This window comes from Malurus melanocephalus, unplaced genomic scaffold, assembly GCF_030028575.1.
Source record: "Malurus melanocephalus ecotype Western Australia unplaced genomic scaffold, MMel_1.1 scaffold_17, whole genome shotgun sequence".
Lineage (NCBI taxonomy): Eukaryota > Metazoa > Chordata > Aves > Passeriformes > Maluridae > Malurus > Malurus melanocephalus.
The window spans coordinates 1,117,321-1,134,579 of record NW_026623249.1 but is presented as its reverse complement, the minus strand read 5'-3'; the positions used below and the strand labels follow the sequence as shown (position 1 = coordinate 1,134,579).

Genomic DNA, 17,259 nt, shown 5'->3' with positions numbered 1-17,259 from the left:
ATGGCTTTCTGAGACTTTGGAAGTTGCATGTCTACAGCAAAACTTGGCCTCTTGGGTAGTTTCTTGTGCACTGTGAAAGCTAAATCTGAAAACGAGAACCACGACTAAGCAAGTATGAAACTGCTTAAAAGACTCTTTTTTATGACTAGAAACACTGTCAGCAGAGTTCTGTTTTGAATTAATTGCTTTCTTAATCCCTTATTGTTTTATGACAGCTGAAATTGCCTGACTGGATGCCAACACCCATACTAAATGGTTCTTGCATCTTATTTTATGGTCTGACCTCTGTTTTGAAATAAACTGCTTACTAAACAAAATAAGTTCCCTTGATTTTCTGATGAAATATATATGTGGACTTTGAGAAAGGGAAGTGAGCATGGCACGACATTCAGAAATCACTAAAGGAAAAATCTTATGGTTATTTATTCTTACTTCCGTAATACAGCAATAGACCTACTGAAACTCCTTTCCTGTGCTGACCTAGTTTGCCTGGGCATATGGCTGCAGTCTGGACAGTTTATACAAAGCTCCAGGGTGTCACTGTGGATGATACTCTGTGTCACATCCCCTCCTCTTCATGTGCTTCTCTCATTGCCATCTCAGATTCAATCCATACCGGACAACTGGGGTGGTGGGATGCTCTTAAGACCCACAGGTTTTGCCATCAGCTGGTGAGCCCACAGAAAGCAACTGTTGGTCTTGCACCGTACATCAGTTGTAGTGTTCCTCCTGTGCCCTGAGCTCCTCCCAGCTCCTGGTGTGCTGCTCCTATGGCTGTGCAGATTCACGCTGAGTGTGCACTACTTCAGGAACTGATTTCTAAGGGTGACAGGGGTTAGAGTCTGCATTTGCCATTACATGCTCATGGTTTCCAGCAATGTTTTGTCCAGAGTTTTGTCAACTTGTGTGCTAACTCTTATTACACAGAGAAAATTTCTCTTGTGTATATCCTTACTGGAGTGCTTGCTGCTGTTTGTGTGGCTGATGCAAGGTCACTCCCAGTACAGCATAATTTGCATTAATTGTGCAGTTCAGGTCAGAGCTGACATTAGTTTTACTGAAACTGTCCAASTGCACAAAGCCAGGGCCAGAGCAGGGCTGCCAGCCTCCTGTTCTGAACACCAGCACATGCATCCAGCACCCCTCACTGCAGGGTGTCTCAGCCTCTTGCCTCGGGTCCTAACTCCTTACTCCTTTTATGTGCAATTGGCCATGGAGCTATTTCCTGACTTGGAAAAAGAGAAATTTGGGCGATGGTATTTACCGCTCAGCATCTGCTGACCTCCCACTAGACAGGAGATCTCTTTTAGTATCTTTGTGCTGAATGGTGAAATAAATAAATAAATAAATAAATAAATAAATAAATAAATAAATAAATAAATATTGCCTTGTGGTAAAAGGATTAAAAAAGAGGGGGTGCCTATAAAAGCATTTTCAGCGATAATAAGTAAAGGTAAGCAGGCCTGCTGGAGTCTCACAGCTGTTCTGCAATCTACTGTTATCAAGTACAGCAGATGGCACTGGCCTGCTGGATGGACATGAGGGCTCAGGTCAGGATCCAGTGAAGCCTCTGGGCTTTCTGATCACCAAAGTTCTCACTTTGAGGACTAAAATGTCAGGCCGCACTACCACAAGCCGAGACATGGCCTCCGACCTACCACCTTCCCTCTTCTGCCATGCCTGTTTGACCGGTCTCACTTCCCACTGTTTCGATTTAAGTGAGGCTGGGTTAGATTTCTTTCCATTTTGGTGTAAGAAAAAGGGTGAACCTTTTGAAAGGTTGAATCCCTTTGTTCAGGCCTCATAAGCACCTTGTCACTTTGATATAAACTACACACCTATTTGAGTCATTAAAACATGAAAATACTTTCCCTGCACCTGCTGCAGGTTCTCGCAGCTKATCTTGTCAGCCCCTGCAGCTACCCCAGCTCTGGCGCAGGGAAGCAGGCAGACACAGAGAGGTTTTGCTGTGTTCTTCCCGTATCAGAAGCGCAATGCTCTTCCTACGGCTGTCCGAAAAAAAGAATTTCGTGCCTCCCCGTCGGGGAATCGAACCCCGGTCTCCCGCGTGACAGGCGGGGATACTTACCACTATACTAACGAGGAATTGCACAGCGAGTCACTCTGCAGAAGAGCTCATATTCTATTTGGTGGCTCGCAGTCTGCTGTGGGCCAGCTSCAGCCAACCAAATTTCTCGGCGCGCTCGTCCCCGCCCCTCTCGCAATGCATCACGGGTTCTGTAGTTCTCGCGCAGTGCCTCCGCCCTCTCCGCGCGGAGGGCGGCACTACACCTCCCAGGGGCCTCCCCCTTCCCCGTGGCGGGCTCTGTGCTGCTTGCGGTGCCACGGCCGGGTAGGGCGGGCAGACGGCGCGCGAGCSATGGCGGACCCGAGCTCCTTCGCGTCTCCCGCGTGCTGCCTCACGCGGCACCTCCACCTGCGCTGCCGCGTGGACTTCGGCGCGCGGGCGCTGCGGGGCACGGCCGCCTTCACCGCGCGCGCGGAGCGCGAGGCGCTGCGCTGCCTGGTAACGGCGGGGGAGGGGCTGTGAGGGCGGGGGGCGCCAGGGGACCCTGCGGACCGTGAGTGTGAGYCCGCAGCCCGCGCTGCTGCCGCTTTCCGCTCCCCCGTCATCCCGGCCCTTCCTTCCCCTCCCCACGCTCGGGGGACCTCCCGGGACCCTCCCCGCCAGTCTCTGGCTCGCCTGGAGACTGACAGCGCCTCGCAGCCCCCGGTTCCCGCTTGTCCCCCCAAAGCCGGCGCGGTGCGCTTGGGAAGGGCTGGACAGGGTCACTTTCCTTYAAAACGGCGAAGAGCATGCTGCCAAAAAGATGGGAATAAATCACTGGAAAACCAGATTTAGGATTTTTTTTTGTCTGTGTGTTTCGTTACGGCAGCTGCTTTCTCTGTTATCTCTGGAAAGAAGCATAYGAACCTCTTTAGCTTTCCATTATATGCGAAGTTTTGGGGTTGTGGCCTTTTCTCATGCTGACTCCATTAAACTCTTTTTTGGTTGGCGCATATTTTTTTAAGAAAAAAGCCCAATCCTGTTAGTAATAAAGAGTAGTGCCTCATTTGTGCTAAAAATGAGTACTGTGCTGTTTAATTTATCTTCCATTGCATGAAGGTCTGGATTCGCCGTGGCGTTTTTCAGGATGGAAGCCTTAGCAGTGGCTTTTATAYCATGTTCCTCACTTCATAGCAGTAGTGTGGAGTTGTTACCTTTGTAGCTTGCCTTTTAAACTCACTTCCTGCGTTAGAAGTTGGTTTCCTTCATATTTCCCCTCCAGCTCTCCGAGTTCAGTGCTACTCTCGTAAAATGCTAGTTCCTAGTGATTAACACAGTCAGCTTTTCTAGTTTTACTCAGTAAATACTTTTTCCTTTGGAGAGACTTGTGTTTAAGATTTCACAGAGCTGCATTTATTATTACACTATTTATCTGGTATGCAATATATTCTTTATCACAGGTCCTGGATACAAAAGATGTACAGGTCTTTAAAGTGACTGTAAATGGACAGGATGCACAATTTGCTTTTGGAGAAAAGCACAGTTTCAAGGGSACCCCCCTAGAAATCACGTTTCCTAATGAACTAAGAAGGTAAACACTTTCACCTATTTGTTTAGGTGGTTTTCAAAACGTACTGTATAAGCTACTTGCCTGCCTGTGGGGTTGCTGTGTAAAGCTTGCAAAGGGACTTATAAATTAGGGTATTGCATTCATTTGTTGTGGTCTTTTAGATTAATGTCGTATTTGGCTTTCATTAGTCAAAACTTTGGGAATCTTTGTACCTGTCCCCAGATKTAATGTAATTTAGAAAATTGCTTACTAAACTGAGTAGCAAAATAATGTGTAATGTATCACGATTTTTTCCAGTGTTTCTCATCAGTAATATTGTTTCTATTTAACTACCTGAATTTTGTCTGGTTCAGAATTGTTACAGGATAGTGCACATGGATCTACTGCCCTGTTGGCTCTTCTTTTATACGAGGGCTGATTCTGCATTTCTGTAGAACTTAGGGTTACCTCTGTGATTAGATAGAAGCATGTTTTCGAATAACGAAAGTTTTGTTTTGTTAACTACAAGTCCAAGTCCCTGAAAACTGGAATTTGAGTTTTGGCAGCATGATGGAGAATGAACTAAACACATTCTACCTCTTAAGTGGCATGAATTAAGAAGTTCTTGCCAAATTACAATGTGTTTTTTGGGAGTTTGTATGTTGTAACTCGATGGTATCTCAGTCCTCCATGTGCCAAAACTGAAAGCTGTGATTCTATAAGGAAGTTCCATTGTTTGTATTTAGTATTAAATTGCTTCTTTCTTATTACTGTTTGGCTTTCAGAACTGTTTACTACCTCTAAAAAACTTTCAGTTTAGTCTGGTTTCCGAGGGTTTGGTTTTTGGTTTTTTTTTTTTGTTAATTTGTACTCTGAATTAGTGCAATTAAGAAACAGAAATAATGAGGTGACAGGAATCTCATAAAATAGCTGTCTTTTCTGGAGAAACACCTCTGGTCTGTTGTGAAATTGAACAAACTAAGTCCTTGAGCAAACAGGCCACATCAGAAATGTAGGCCTGATTCTTTTGTTTGACTTTCATCTACCTTCCTTTTTTTTCTAAGTGGTAAATTTCCTTGTAAGAMAAAAAGGAGGGAGTTATGAGTTGTGATCATACGAATTAATAATCTTGTGTGAGACATAGTCCCCCATGTAATTATCAATAGAACAGGGATAGGAAAGGGTAGGAGTTACAACTGAAAGTCAGACTGTTCAGAAGGCCAATGTGCCTTATGGTAATACCAGTTATKTTCTCTTTACTTGTCGAATACGTACTTTGGAATACTGGTTATAAATCAGATGTGTACACCTGGTCAGCTTATCTAGTGTYCAACTCCTCTGATTAGCTGAAGTTTGTTCTAATTTATGGCTGGATTATTTATTCCAGAGAGTTGCATGTATCATCTGGAAATTTCTGAGAACAGAAACAAGTACTTCGTGTGCTTTTGGTGTCACTGACSGTTAAGATATGTTTTTAATAAATAGGAGTATGAATGTATCAGATTCGTGTGTGGTCTTGTTAGCAAACTGATACCTGTCTTACACAAAGCTGTTAGTTTTTACTTGATACTAGTTCTGAAACCCTAAATAAATTTGAACCTTATCTTTTTTTTTCTTAACCTACTGTTAATAGGAATTTTCTGTAATTACTGAAAATTTTCAGGATTTTTTTTCTTGGTATAGAATAATACTTGCAGAACATTAACATCAGATGCAATTTTTTTTTCTTTAATCTACAGAATACATATTCTATGTTATTCAGTCCTGTATCTTCTTTTGTAGGGTTTTGCACTTTTTTGTTTGTGTATAGCTGAGGATTTTTTAAACTTACATGTAAAAGGTTACTTAATTGTGAGAAAACTATATACATGTAGCTGACCAAAATAGTCTAAAGAAAAAGTCTGTGGTCTCCTTGAAGAGAGAAGAGGAAAAGTTTCTGATTAGTAAAAACAATAATAAAAATGTCCTGGAACATAAAAATTGAAATAAACCATCTATTTTTTACTATCATAATTGAAGGAGAATAATTGCTTTTAATGATATTTGTTCCCGTTTTTAATGCTTTGGAGACAGTGCTGCAGACCTATTTTCCAGACATGTTTGTAGAGGAATTTCAGTGGGATCAGGATTTGTGTCAAAACAGTCTGACTGTGTTCTTTATTATACAGGGGACAAGAAGCAATTGTTGAAATCTCTTTTGAAAGCTCTCCACAGTCTTCAGCTCTCCAGTGGTTTACTCCAGAGCAAACTTCAGGAAAGAAACACCCATTTCTCTTCAGCCAGTGCCAGGTTGAGTTCATTTTTTCCAAACTTTTTCACATACCACTGTAATTTCCCTTGGTTTCTAAAGAACTGGAGAGCAAAACTAGTAAGGAGAAGAACAGTAGCTGGTAACTTCTAGCTGTGTATCTCAAAGATCCTAAATGAAAACACTTTAATAACAGGACTCTGTTGAGATTTTATATGTTTGGAGTTTAAGAATTCTGTAACTGCTTTACCCTCTCCAGTATTCTTGTAGAAGAACATGTGGTCCTTTACAACCAAATATGTTGTATATGTCTGTTCTGTCTTACCTACTATTATTTCTTTTACAAAGGCCTATAAGCTCTAAGTGATAGAAATATTGCTTTATAGATAATGTGGTTTTGGAGGAGCTATATAGATTTCCACTATAGTGTGTTAGTTGATTTAATMATTTCTAGTCCTCTGCATTAGAAAAGCTGTTAAGTTTTATCTTTTTTCCTTTCTCTCTCTCTAGGCTATCCACTGCAGAGCCATCTTTCCATGCCAAGACACACCTGCTGTGAAACTAACCTACTATGCAGAGGTAGATGAACCTAAGTCGTGTCTTAACTAAAGACAACTGCTGCAATGGGTGATTTACATTGGTGGGGTTTTTTTGGTAACTGCCAGCATGTGGCCTAATATGAGAACATAATTTTGACGTTTAGTCTAATGTGAGAGGAAAGAACTGCCAATATTCCTGTGGCAGTTCTCTAACTATAACATTTTCTTTTTGTATATATCAATTATTTTTTTCATTTATATGTATCTATTTCCAAAAGGAAAAGAAAAGTGCAATAGTAAGAAAGAAATGAGGAAAARCTGACAGTAAGAGAGCAAAGAGTGCTGTAAATTAAAAAGCACTTGAAATGGCTCTGATATATGCCTTAAGTGATATATTCTGGTTGGGGGATCTTTGCAGGTTTAAGGAAGTAAAAAGCAATATGTGCACTGTGGCATTTTACCTTCTGTTGGAGGTACTCCTCTGATTAATTCAATATGGCCAGTCTTCAAGACAAAATTTTTCATATGCCTTGTGTTCTACTTGACAGAGATGACTTAAAACAGAACAACTCTGGGCTACTCTTTGTTATCAACTTGTAGTAAGTAGTGTAATCCTGAGTGCCAGCTGCATTGCTCATGGTTGGGTGCCCTTTCAGATATCCGTGCCCAAGGAGCTGGTGGCTCTTATGAGTGCTAACCGCGATGGAGAGGCACCCGAYCCAGATGACAGCACTCAGAAGATTTACCGTTTCAGTCAGAACGTAAGTGCTCCCGGCTAGGAAATGGGTGCACAAGGGCTTACTCCTGACTTGTGCAGCTCACAATCATCCCAGATAAAGTTTTGATGTGTTTGATAAACCGTTACTCATGATGGGTCTTTGCCACCCTAGAAATATGAGGCATTATGGAACTCCAGCTCTGAGAAGACAACCAGTAAGTAAGTGCTGGTTGTGTTTACTGGTCTTTTTTGGCATTCCCAGAAAAGCCAAATTTGAGTTTTGAAAATGTTTTGTATACTCAAAACTAGTCCTGTCAAAACCCTTTCTGTCTGCACTGATCCTTGGAAAATAATGCAGATACAAATAATATAGGAGTGAGTTTTGGAAAAGAGACCCTGCAAATTTTAAGCTCGCCAAGATCTTAGCAGTGAAGCTCAGTATTGAAGAGAAACCAAAGCAGCTGGAATTTTGAATGCAGATTTTTCCAAACAGAGATGGTACTTACAGTTCTGTGGGTTTTGCCTGAAACATCTATGAAGCAAGTACACCCTGCAGATAAAAGAGTATCATCTGGGGAGAAAGAACAATGTTCTTGAAAAAACCATGCCTGCCTTTAAGGCAGGAAACTATGGAGGAAAACTTCTTTATTTGGATACYTTTGTTCTTCTCTGAATCACTATTCTAATAACTCACATTACAAATAATGTAATTTTTTTTCTCATGTTCTCCACTAGGTTCCTGTACCTTGCTACTTGTTTGCTTTAGTGGTTGGAGCTTTAGAAAGTCGGTGAGTGAATCTGTACAAAGTATAAATATTAATAACCATAATAATCTTCAGAGTTTTCTTGAAATTTGTTTCTTGGTCTTACTTTAGTTTTAAAAGGTCTTAGAGATTCAATAAACCYGTTCATTTGTATCAAACTGCATGTATCTTGATTTGTTCTTGAATAWTTTTTTTTACTTGTGCTGTAAATTAGAGAAACAGCATAAAGAGTTTGGACCTTCAAAAGCCYTTAGTGGGCTTTTACAATTACAGTTTAGCACAGGGAATAGATGTGCTTTCTTGGGTAACAGATCAGCCTTGTCATGTACAAAAGGCGGAAAAGTATTGCTTCTGCTTCATTTCTCATGGGCCCAAGGTTGTGTTAATTTAGGCCACAATAATGCTTTTATATTAGGGCTTAATAGCATTTAAAAATCTGTAAGTGGTTTTCCTATTCTTTTGTGCTGAACAATGCATGCGTGTTGTTTGTTTTGTTTTGTAAGGCTTTGCTTCAGCAGTGGAGTGGAAAAGCAGGCAAAGATTCTCTAATGAGTTTCCTCTGCAACATGGGTTACTCAGCAGCAGAGTTACACATATGCTCTCAGTATTGGTTTCCCGTAGACTCACTTCTGGTTCATAGTGTCTTACTGGCATTTATTTTTACTTTCAACAGAAAGATTGGCCCAAGGACACTGGTGTGGGCTGAAAAGGARCTAGTGGATAAATCAGCCTATGAATTTTCTGAGGTGAGTAATTAACAACAGCAAAAAAAGTGTTGTAAGGTAACTATTTCATGTAGTGTTGGAAAAGAAGCAGACTGCAGTTCACTGTTTMATTCATCTTTCGTTCCCCTTTCTCTACTTTCCATCCTTGAAAATGCTATTTTATTGCAGTACAGACTTAGTACTGAAAATACATATTGATGCAGTACCATACTTGTTCTACAGGTGGGACTTGCCAAGGTGAAAGAGAATGAAATATGGGATCAATAGCTTATTATTTTTTCAGTTTTTGTAGTCAGTCACCATCTTAGAAACAAATGTGAATTCTTGTTTCAGGCTGAAGCTATGCTGAAAACAGCAGAAGACTTGGCAGGACCTTATGTGTGGGGACAGTATGATTTGTTAGTCTTACCACCTTCTTTTCCTTATGGTGGCATGGAGAATCCTTGTCTTACTTTTGTAACTCCAACACTATTGGTAAGTGTAGCAGTGATAAAAGTCAGCTTTTCCTTGGGGCTTGCTTATCAATCAAGTGATGGATATTAATGCACAAATTGGATTAGTCTTCTTCCTAGAAAGGCCTGCAAATGTTCCTGCCTCCTTTGATCCCTAGATCATTTAAGAAACTGCATTATGTGGTCTATTTTGAGGTTGACTTGAGCTGACAACTAACTTGTCTTTTCCTTTTCTTTTTAGGCAGGTGATCAATCTCTATCAAATGTAAGTCAAAAATTAATCTCTTCAAGTAGAACACAATTTGAAGTTGTATCTTAATTCCTTTATAATAAATACCTGAAAACTTGGTCTCTTCATCGAGGAACTTAAAAGTTAAGGCAGTAACTCAAGGAGTCTTACAAAAGTGAGGGTTGGTTTTAAGTAAACTATATAACTGGAGACATACCTATTTTGTATGATGGACAGATGGAAAAAACATGAGTGCCTTTATACATAGGGGGCTGACCGAGGTTGGCTGCTCTGTAGCTCTTTTCCTGTCCTGTTAAACCACAACGCCTGTGTATAAGTTTAAAAACCACAAATTAATTGACTCATTGAAGTTGTTAGTAGATAACTTCTTTCTTCTATGTGTGTGTCTCTGCAGCAAAACTGATATATAGTTTTTTCAAAGTGGAAATGGTACAGTTTGAGTAAATTAAGTTTTTTAAGTTGAGTACTCTGAATGCAGTTTTACTGCCTATGTCTTCCTACTAGACTGATGTACTGCTAAATTAAAAAAAAATAGATTGTCTTGAACCAAGAATGCTGATATATTTGACATGGATACTTTACAATGTATCATGCATCATTAGCTTTCCCAGAAGCTGCTTATGTGGGAAAGCAGTACTACTCCATCACTTGGTATTCTGTATACTGAAATGTGATTTCATAAACAAATTACCTACACTAAACTACCAGAGGAATTATTTTTTTTATCAGTGTAGCTCTATGACTTGCAGGTTAGACATTGGAAATTGCTTCTGTCAGCTAGGGTAGTGTTAGTCCTCTGCTTGAAATTTATATGGATAGGTCTACAGAACTGTGAATGCTGACTGGCTTTGTGAACGTAACGTAGTAAATCAGATCCCATTAGCATTATATTCTTTCTGTTGAGATCTGATTTTTTTTTTCCAGAGTAGTCTAAATGGTAGATCTGATTTTTGTGTTTCAGGTTATTGCTCATGAAATCTCTCATAGCTGGACAGGAAACTTGGTAACCAACAAAACATGGGAGCATTTTTGGTGGGTATGATCAATGCAATGCAAATCGTATTTTAAATTTAGTCTGTAACTTTAAAAATATTTTAAATTTAAATCTGGCTGACTAAATTCATTTTGCCATCCTACCAGTGCTGACTGTATCAATGTCTTTCCAGGCTGAATGAGGGTCATACTGTGTACCTGGAACGCAGGATTGGTGGTTGTTTGTTTGGTGAGCAGTTCAGGCACTTTCAGGCCCTTGGAGGTTGGAGAGAGCTGCAGAATACAGTAAATACTTTTAAAGTTATTGTATATGCTTCTCACAAATAAAATTTGTCTAGTCAGCTTTCCTAATGTTTTCTTATTGATGATGAACARCTTTGATTCCAAGGTGTTTGCTGCCCAAGGTAATAGCTTTATATACCCAGATGAGATAAAGCTTTTTGCATTGTTTTAAGATTTTCTGTAAGGGTGAACATCTTTACAGACTCTTCTGGTTGTTCTGGGTATGGCTAAATTGCACTATTACCTGTTAGCATACTAGTAGGCAGCTGAAAGTTTATCAAAATTATCTGCTCTGGTTGTTCTGGGTATGACTAAATTGCAGTATTACCTGTTAGCATGCTAATAGGCAGCTGAAAGCTTATCAAAATTATCTGCAAACATGACCATCAGAATTTCCAGAAAAACATCTTCCCAGGGATCTTACTAGTTTTCTGAGCAGCCTGTTTTACTAGTTTTCTGAGAAGTCTGTTCTCCTCATGTTCAGAGCTCAAGTTTTGCTGCCACTTCTTCTTGTCAGAGGTTTTTAGTTTGAAGGCTTAATGATGTAGTTCAGTTTGTTAATAGTGGGATAAATATAACTAGACTAATAGGTGCTCATGGCTATAACAGAAATAATARTAATTAACTGCCTTGAGACAGCTGGAGCACAGGGTGGTTGATTCTAAATTGTAGTAAACTAAGGTTTGTGCAGATTCGGAACTATAGGAAAAAAGAAGGAGAATGCTTTGAAATTAATCTGTCTCAGTTTTGGATGGTTTATACATTTATAAATAGAATTAGTACAGATTTGCAAGAATCCTAGTTTTCCTGGATTAATATGTGTTCTTGTGTCTTTGACACAGATAAATACTCTTGGAGATAAAAATCCTGTAACTAGCCTCGTCATTAATCTGGACGAAGTAGATCCTGATGTTGCCTATTCATCCGTGCCATATGAGAAAGGCTTTGCTTTGCTTTTTTACCTTGAACAGCTCCTTGGAGGACCAGGTAAGCGCTAGTCAGATTTTATATATTTTTGTTTTCTACCTTAATTTCAAACACTAAAACATTWCCTTTTTAATTGTTAGATGTCTTCATTGGCTTCTTGAAGGCTTATGTTCAGCAGTTTGCTTATAAGAGCATAGTAACAGAAGACTGGAAGAAGTTCTTGTACTCCTACTTCAAGGATAAGGTATTTAAAACTGATTGCTTGAAACCTTTTAATTATGCAGAATTATGGCCCAAGTCAGAACTTATTTAAAGACCAGTTCTTTCTTTTCTTTATTTCAAGAACTTAATGTGATGTAATCTAGCATTTAATGAAGTTTGCATTATAATGCCTTTTTTTCTTTTTCTTTTCATAGAAGGGACTACTTCATTTTAAAGTAATCTGTATAAGATTCTCCAGGGTAATTTATGGAGGAATGTTATCAAAACAAAATTACTGACACTAGATTTCATTTTCTCAAATGAAAAAAAATCCTAAAATCACTTTTAAAATTTAATAAGGTTTTGTGTTGCTTTGTAGGTAGATGTTCTTGATAAAGTTGACTGGAGCTCGTGGTTTCATGCTCCAGGAATGCCACCAGTGAAACCTACGTAAGCTGCATTTTTCTGTAGTTCATCTTTTCCTTCTCCAGATTGCATTAGATTTTCCAAACAAGAAGCAGTTTGTAAATAGGGTGAAAACTTATAGTTTTATTTGAAAATGCCCTAGTACTATGTACATGTATATAGGAGTAAAAATAGTCACCGTTAATGTTTTCAGACTTTTATTCTGTGATTATTTCATTATGTGAACCTTTGTTTTTAATATTTGACAGGTATGATATGACACTGTCAAATGCTTGTGTTGCCTTGAGCCAAAGATGGATCAAAGTGAGTGGTTAAAGAATGCTGAGGTGTCTCTATCTTGAAAAGCTAATTTTCTTTGTWACGCAAAGTGAGCTGTTCTTTTCTGAAATCTCTCATTTGCTGAGTGTGAGTTTATGGTCATAGTATGGCTGCCAGGGATTTTGCATTTCTYGGATTAGACCTTCATCACAGAGTCTGGGGATTAGCTATAACTTCTTTCTGTGAAGTGCAGTACATATTTTAACAAGACACAGAGCCAKCTTCTTGTTATACGTATGTAGTAACCAAATGAAAAATATTCTTTTTGAAACCTTGATATTATGGCTTGATTTAAAAGCAAATGCCCAGGTACCTCTACATTACTGATTATATTGTGTTAGCAGTAATTCCCTTATGGTATACTGGAGTTAGTATRTATTTCCCATCAAAAACTGGAACATAAATTTTATTAAGTAACTAATACCGCATAATTTTCTCCTAGTTTTAACCATAAAAATTATACAGCTAATAGAGAATTCAGCATACCTTCCTTTTGTGGCATTTCACTGTATTTGCATGCTGTCTTTTAACTTTCTTCTTCTTAATGTTACTTTTTATAAAAAAAGTATTTGATTTTTCACTTAACTAACAGAAAGACAGKGGAGATAAAAAAATTAGTAGAGAGAAAATAAGTGAAGAATAAAAACCTCAGACAGCAGGTTAAGTCCCTCCCTTCTTCTTATTGTCACATCCTTCACAGATACAAATCAGTATCTTCTTTATGTGAAATGGCTTTACAGTAGGTGTGAATGTCAAAACTGAAAATTACACCTGACTGTACTTTGAAATACCTATTAAAAATTAAGTAACTGTTCTCTTCTAGGCAAAAGAAAGTGATTTGGGCTCATTCACCTCAGCAGACCTGAAGGAAATGTCATCGCATCAGATAATTGAGTTCCTGGCACTGTTGCTATTGGAGGTAAATGCACATCCGGGATGACTTAATTCTGGTATCACAAAAGCAGACACAAGCTCTACTGTCCTTTGAAAATAAATTACTCTTTTAAGTTTTGCTAAATTGATCTGCTCTCATTGTACACAGTTATTGAAACCTTCTGCCTTACCTCCCTTATTAAGTCTGGCTTTCAGCTAATGAACAACATATAGAGTATTTTGGGTTGAAAGCTAAAAACAAAACCATGAGGTATTTGAATCCATCTGTACTGGATGTTAGAGCAAATAAGCTATAAATAAGATTGAACAAAAATACTTTGGTTTGAATGTTTCGATAGTACTGAGTGTGGGCATCAGTACTATTGATATTTATTCCCTGCCCCTCCCTATACACTATGAGCTCTGTTTAGTTTTGAAGTATCTGGTTGAAGTCTTCCTCTGGCTTATTCTGACTGTGCAATTTCTTTTTCAGGAACCTCTCCCATTGTCACATGTCCAACGCATGCAGGAAGTATATGACTTCAATGCTGTAAACAATTCTGAAATAAGATTCAGGTTTGTTCTAGTATGGGCACTTTTCTAATCTTAAATGCTTCTTTCATAAAACAAGGTGTCCTGCTTTATCTGAGACATCCTGTTTTACATAGCTGGTGCAGTGTTTGGGGTTTTTGTTGTTATTGTGGCTCTGTAAATGCATGTGCAAGCATTATGCTTATCAGAGTCGTATCGTGTTATTTATGAATTGGACAAACACAGTCTAGTAAAAGAACTCAGCAGACAGTGGATAAGCTGTTCTTTATTTTAATTGGGCATTCTAGCAAAGGAACCTGATAACTAAGTATTTTAAACATATTGTATAGTTTCTGCTTCTTGTAACAAGATCAATTTCTTTTTAAAACAAAACAAGCACATGCCAGTAGCTGGTGGCATTTTATTTGGGGGTCTTGTKTGTTTGTTTGTTTTATCCATGGGTGAAATGGGAAAAGTGCTGTATAATTCTGCTCTGAGTGATGCAACTGTACACTACTGTAATAAAAAAATAGCTGGAAAAAATAATCCTCCATTTTGGAGGAATTTGGCTGCAGTTTTCTCCTGTTTTATAAAAAAGTTGACTTTGTAATGTGCTAGTCACACACTAAATATTTTACGTTGAACTTAGCAGGAATCTCATTCCCAGCAGTGCTCAAAGCGTTTATGGGAACAGAATCATAAGATAACCAACCACCACACTACCACAAATAAAAATAAAAGTGCACATTTTTTGTTCTCTTCAGATGGCTGCGTCTCTGTATCAGGTCCAAATGGGAAGAAGCTATTCCTCTGGCTCTAAAAATGGCGACAGATCAGGGCAGGATGAAGTTTACTCGCCCATTGTTCAGGTAAAAGTAATCTCCAAATTGCAGGTGCTCATGCTGTTGGCGTTTCTAGTATAATGAAACGTATAATACTTGAAATGCATTTATTGTACATGTTTAATTGGTATGATAATTCTCTGTATACTGGGAACAAACTTATCTTCAGAGGCGCTTTCCACTTGCTGACATTTTTTTGCACAGAAGAAAGCTTAGTCCCAGTATGCACCCTAACGCAAGGCTTTTTAGGGAAAAATAAAACCTTGGAAAAATCCCYATTGTATTATTTTCCTAGATTTTTCCAATGTTTCCTCCCCCCACTTCTTCTTTTACAGGGACCTTTACAGTTTTGACAAGAGTCGAGATCTGGCTGTCAAGACTTTTCTAGAACACAGAGCTTCTATGCACCCTGTCACTTCAATGCTTGTGGGCAAAGACTTAAAGCAGGACCAGTGACAAATGTACTGATTACTTTGAAATTTTCATGTTGCTGAAAGAAGAGACTGATTGCTCAAACTCTTGATATGCATGCTTGATTATGCCATAAAATGCTCTGCTGCTTTGGTGCTAATGTAACTTAAAATTAATTTTCCAAATCAAGTTCAGTACTTTCTATTTTGCTTTCCAGCTAAAGTAGCAAAAATGCTACATCTATGGAATTGAAAGAATGTTTTTGTTACAAGCAATTTTTAGAATACACAAAAACTGTTCTGAGGTGTGGTCATTTGTCAGTGATAGAACTGAAAAACATGGAAAATTAATTGATGGATGGTATGGATTTTGTGCACAGCATTTTTTTCCATAGCACAGTGGTCGAAGTTTCAAGTATCTAAAGACTAAAAAATAAATATTTTCATTCCCTACTTTTCTGTGTAATGATCTGTACAAAATCTTTTGATGTAATAGTTTTATTTGTTCTTCTTTGTTGTGGGAGAAATTTTTATGATGAGCTCAAGAGGACAATGAAGACTGAAATGATTTTTTCAACCCATTATATATTTTCAAAACTTACTGTTGTACGTGAGGGGCTAAAGCTCAAGTCTTTCCTTACCCAGTTTGATTTTTTTAATATTTGCATTTTTTAACCAGTTCTGACACTACCCCTTGTGCTAATATAACAACTTAGAGATAAGTTTAAAAACAATGGGAGGAGAGCTGTTTTCCTGTATTTCTTATATCAGTTCAAGCTGTGGTGAATGCTGCCATCTCTAGGCTGGGTTTTACAGYGAGTTTGATAAAGTCTGCTTTTCCTGGAGATGATCAGTTTGCATAAATGAAATCTGTTGACATAGGGATAACCCCATATCAAGGAGTGACAAACAAAACCAAAAGGCACTGGTTTAGGGGAGGAGGTTGGCAATAGATGTCGTGGCAAAAGGCTTGGTTTAATATACATTAGGATGAGAGGGGAGAGCCTGTCAGTTGATTGAGTTCTGAGTTTTGATCCTCATAAGCTTTCAACTTATATAATGTTTAAACCCAGGCAGTAACTAATCCCCACACAGCCCCAGCCTAATCCGTCCATGGGAGGGGGTGCGAGAATTGGAAGAATAAAAGTGAGAAAACTGAGGGGTTGGGATGAAGACAATTTAACACATAAAGCAAAAGCTGCTCACACATGCAAAGACAAACAAGGAATTCATTCACTGCTTCCCATGGGCAGGCAGGTGTTCAGCCGTGTCCAGGAGAGCAGGACTCCATTGTGCACAAGGGTTACTGGGAGACAAACACCATCAYTCCAAATGTCCCACTGCTTCCTCCTGCTTCCCCCAGCTGTATATGTGAGCATGATGCCATATGGTCTGGAATATCCCTTTGGTCAGTGGGATCAGCTGTCCAGCTGTGTCCCCTCTCAGCTTCTGGTGCACCCCCAGCCTCTTCTCTGATGTGTGAGAGGCAGAAAAGACCTTGATGCTGTGTAAGTATTGCTTAGCTATAGGTAAAGCATCATCCCTGTGTTATCAACACTGTTACAGCACAAATCCAAAATACAGCTTGTCGTGTTCCAACCGTGGGGAACTGCGAGAAGTTCTTTCAAAACGGATGGTCGAGAACGAAATAAAGTCAAACGAGACAAACGTTGTATCWGAGAACCATTTATTGGTAACGAAAACCGAGAAGAAATAGTTGCCCACTGAAGGGGGCTGCAAAAGACAGCAAAAGAGAAAGGAAAATGGAAAAGGAATGGGTAGAGAGAAAAAGGAGACAGAGGGAGAGGGCGGGCATTACCACCAGTAGGACCGGGGGGTGCTGTCGGTGTCCACATGACGGGGGTGAGCACTGCTGCGGAGGGAGAGCAGCTCGGGGAGAGGAGCGGCCCGGCGATGATGGGCTGCTGGACACGCGGTGAGTGGACACTCGGACAGGACCGGGACCCTGCGTGGAGTCGAAGCGAGGATCGCGGCGGCGGGCGAGGTCGGAGGCAGGCAGGTGGCACAGGCAGGACAGGCGGCGGCTGGGTCAGCGAAGGARCGAGGAGAGGCAGTGGAGGCTTGGAGGGCAGATGGAATCCTGCCAAGTGCCCAGGTGGGAAGGCAGATACGTGGGGGCGAGAGAGAGTTAGCGAGGGCAAAATCCAGGCAGGCTGGAGCCGGGGCAAAAAGGACCCCTCAG

The 17,259-nt window shown here is 39.6% G+C and overlaps 1 protein-coding gene and 1 non-coding gene across 2 annotated transcripts; one reads left to right on the top strand and one right to left on the bottom strand.

Annotated features, from left to right (window-relative positions):
- Positions 1-2,034: 2,034 nt before the first annotated feature.
- On the bottom strand, positions 2,035-2,106 carry TRNAD-GUC (transfer RNA aspartic acid (anticodon GUC)). Its single transcript has one exon. It is a non-coding gene; the product is annotated as a tRNA-Asp (tRNA).
- Positions 2,107-2,322: 216 nt separating this feature from the next.
- On the top strand, positions 2,323-15,742 carry LTA4H (leukotriene A4 hydrolase). Its single transcript, XM_057387131.1, has 19 exons — positions 2,323-2,527; positions 3,469-3,599; positions 5,726-5,846; positions 6,316-6,384; positions 7,001-7,105; positions 7,798-7,850; positions 8,500-8,572; positions 8,885-9,025; positions 9,245-9,268; positions 10,215-10,285; positions 10,420-10,531; positions 11,371-11,515; positions 11,596-11,699; positions 12,036-12,106; positions 12,331-12,385; positions 13,224-13,319; positions 13,767-13,849; positions 14,569-14,673; positions 14,982-15,742. The coding sequence occupies exons 1-19, from the start codon at positions 2,381-2,383 to the stop codon at positions 15,100-15,102; spliced, it is 1,827 nt and encodes a 608-aa protein (XP_057243114.1). The 5' UTR covers positions 2,323-2,380; the 3' UTR covers positions 15,103-15,742.
- Positions 15,743-17,259: the final 1,517 nt, after the last annotated feature.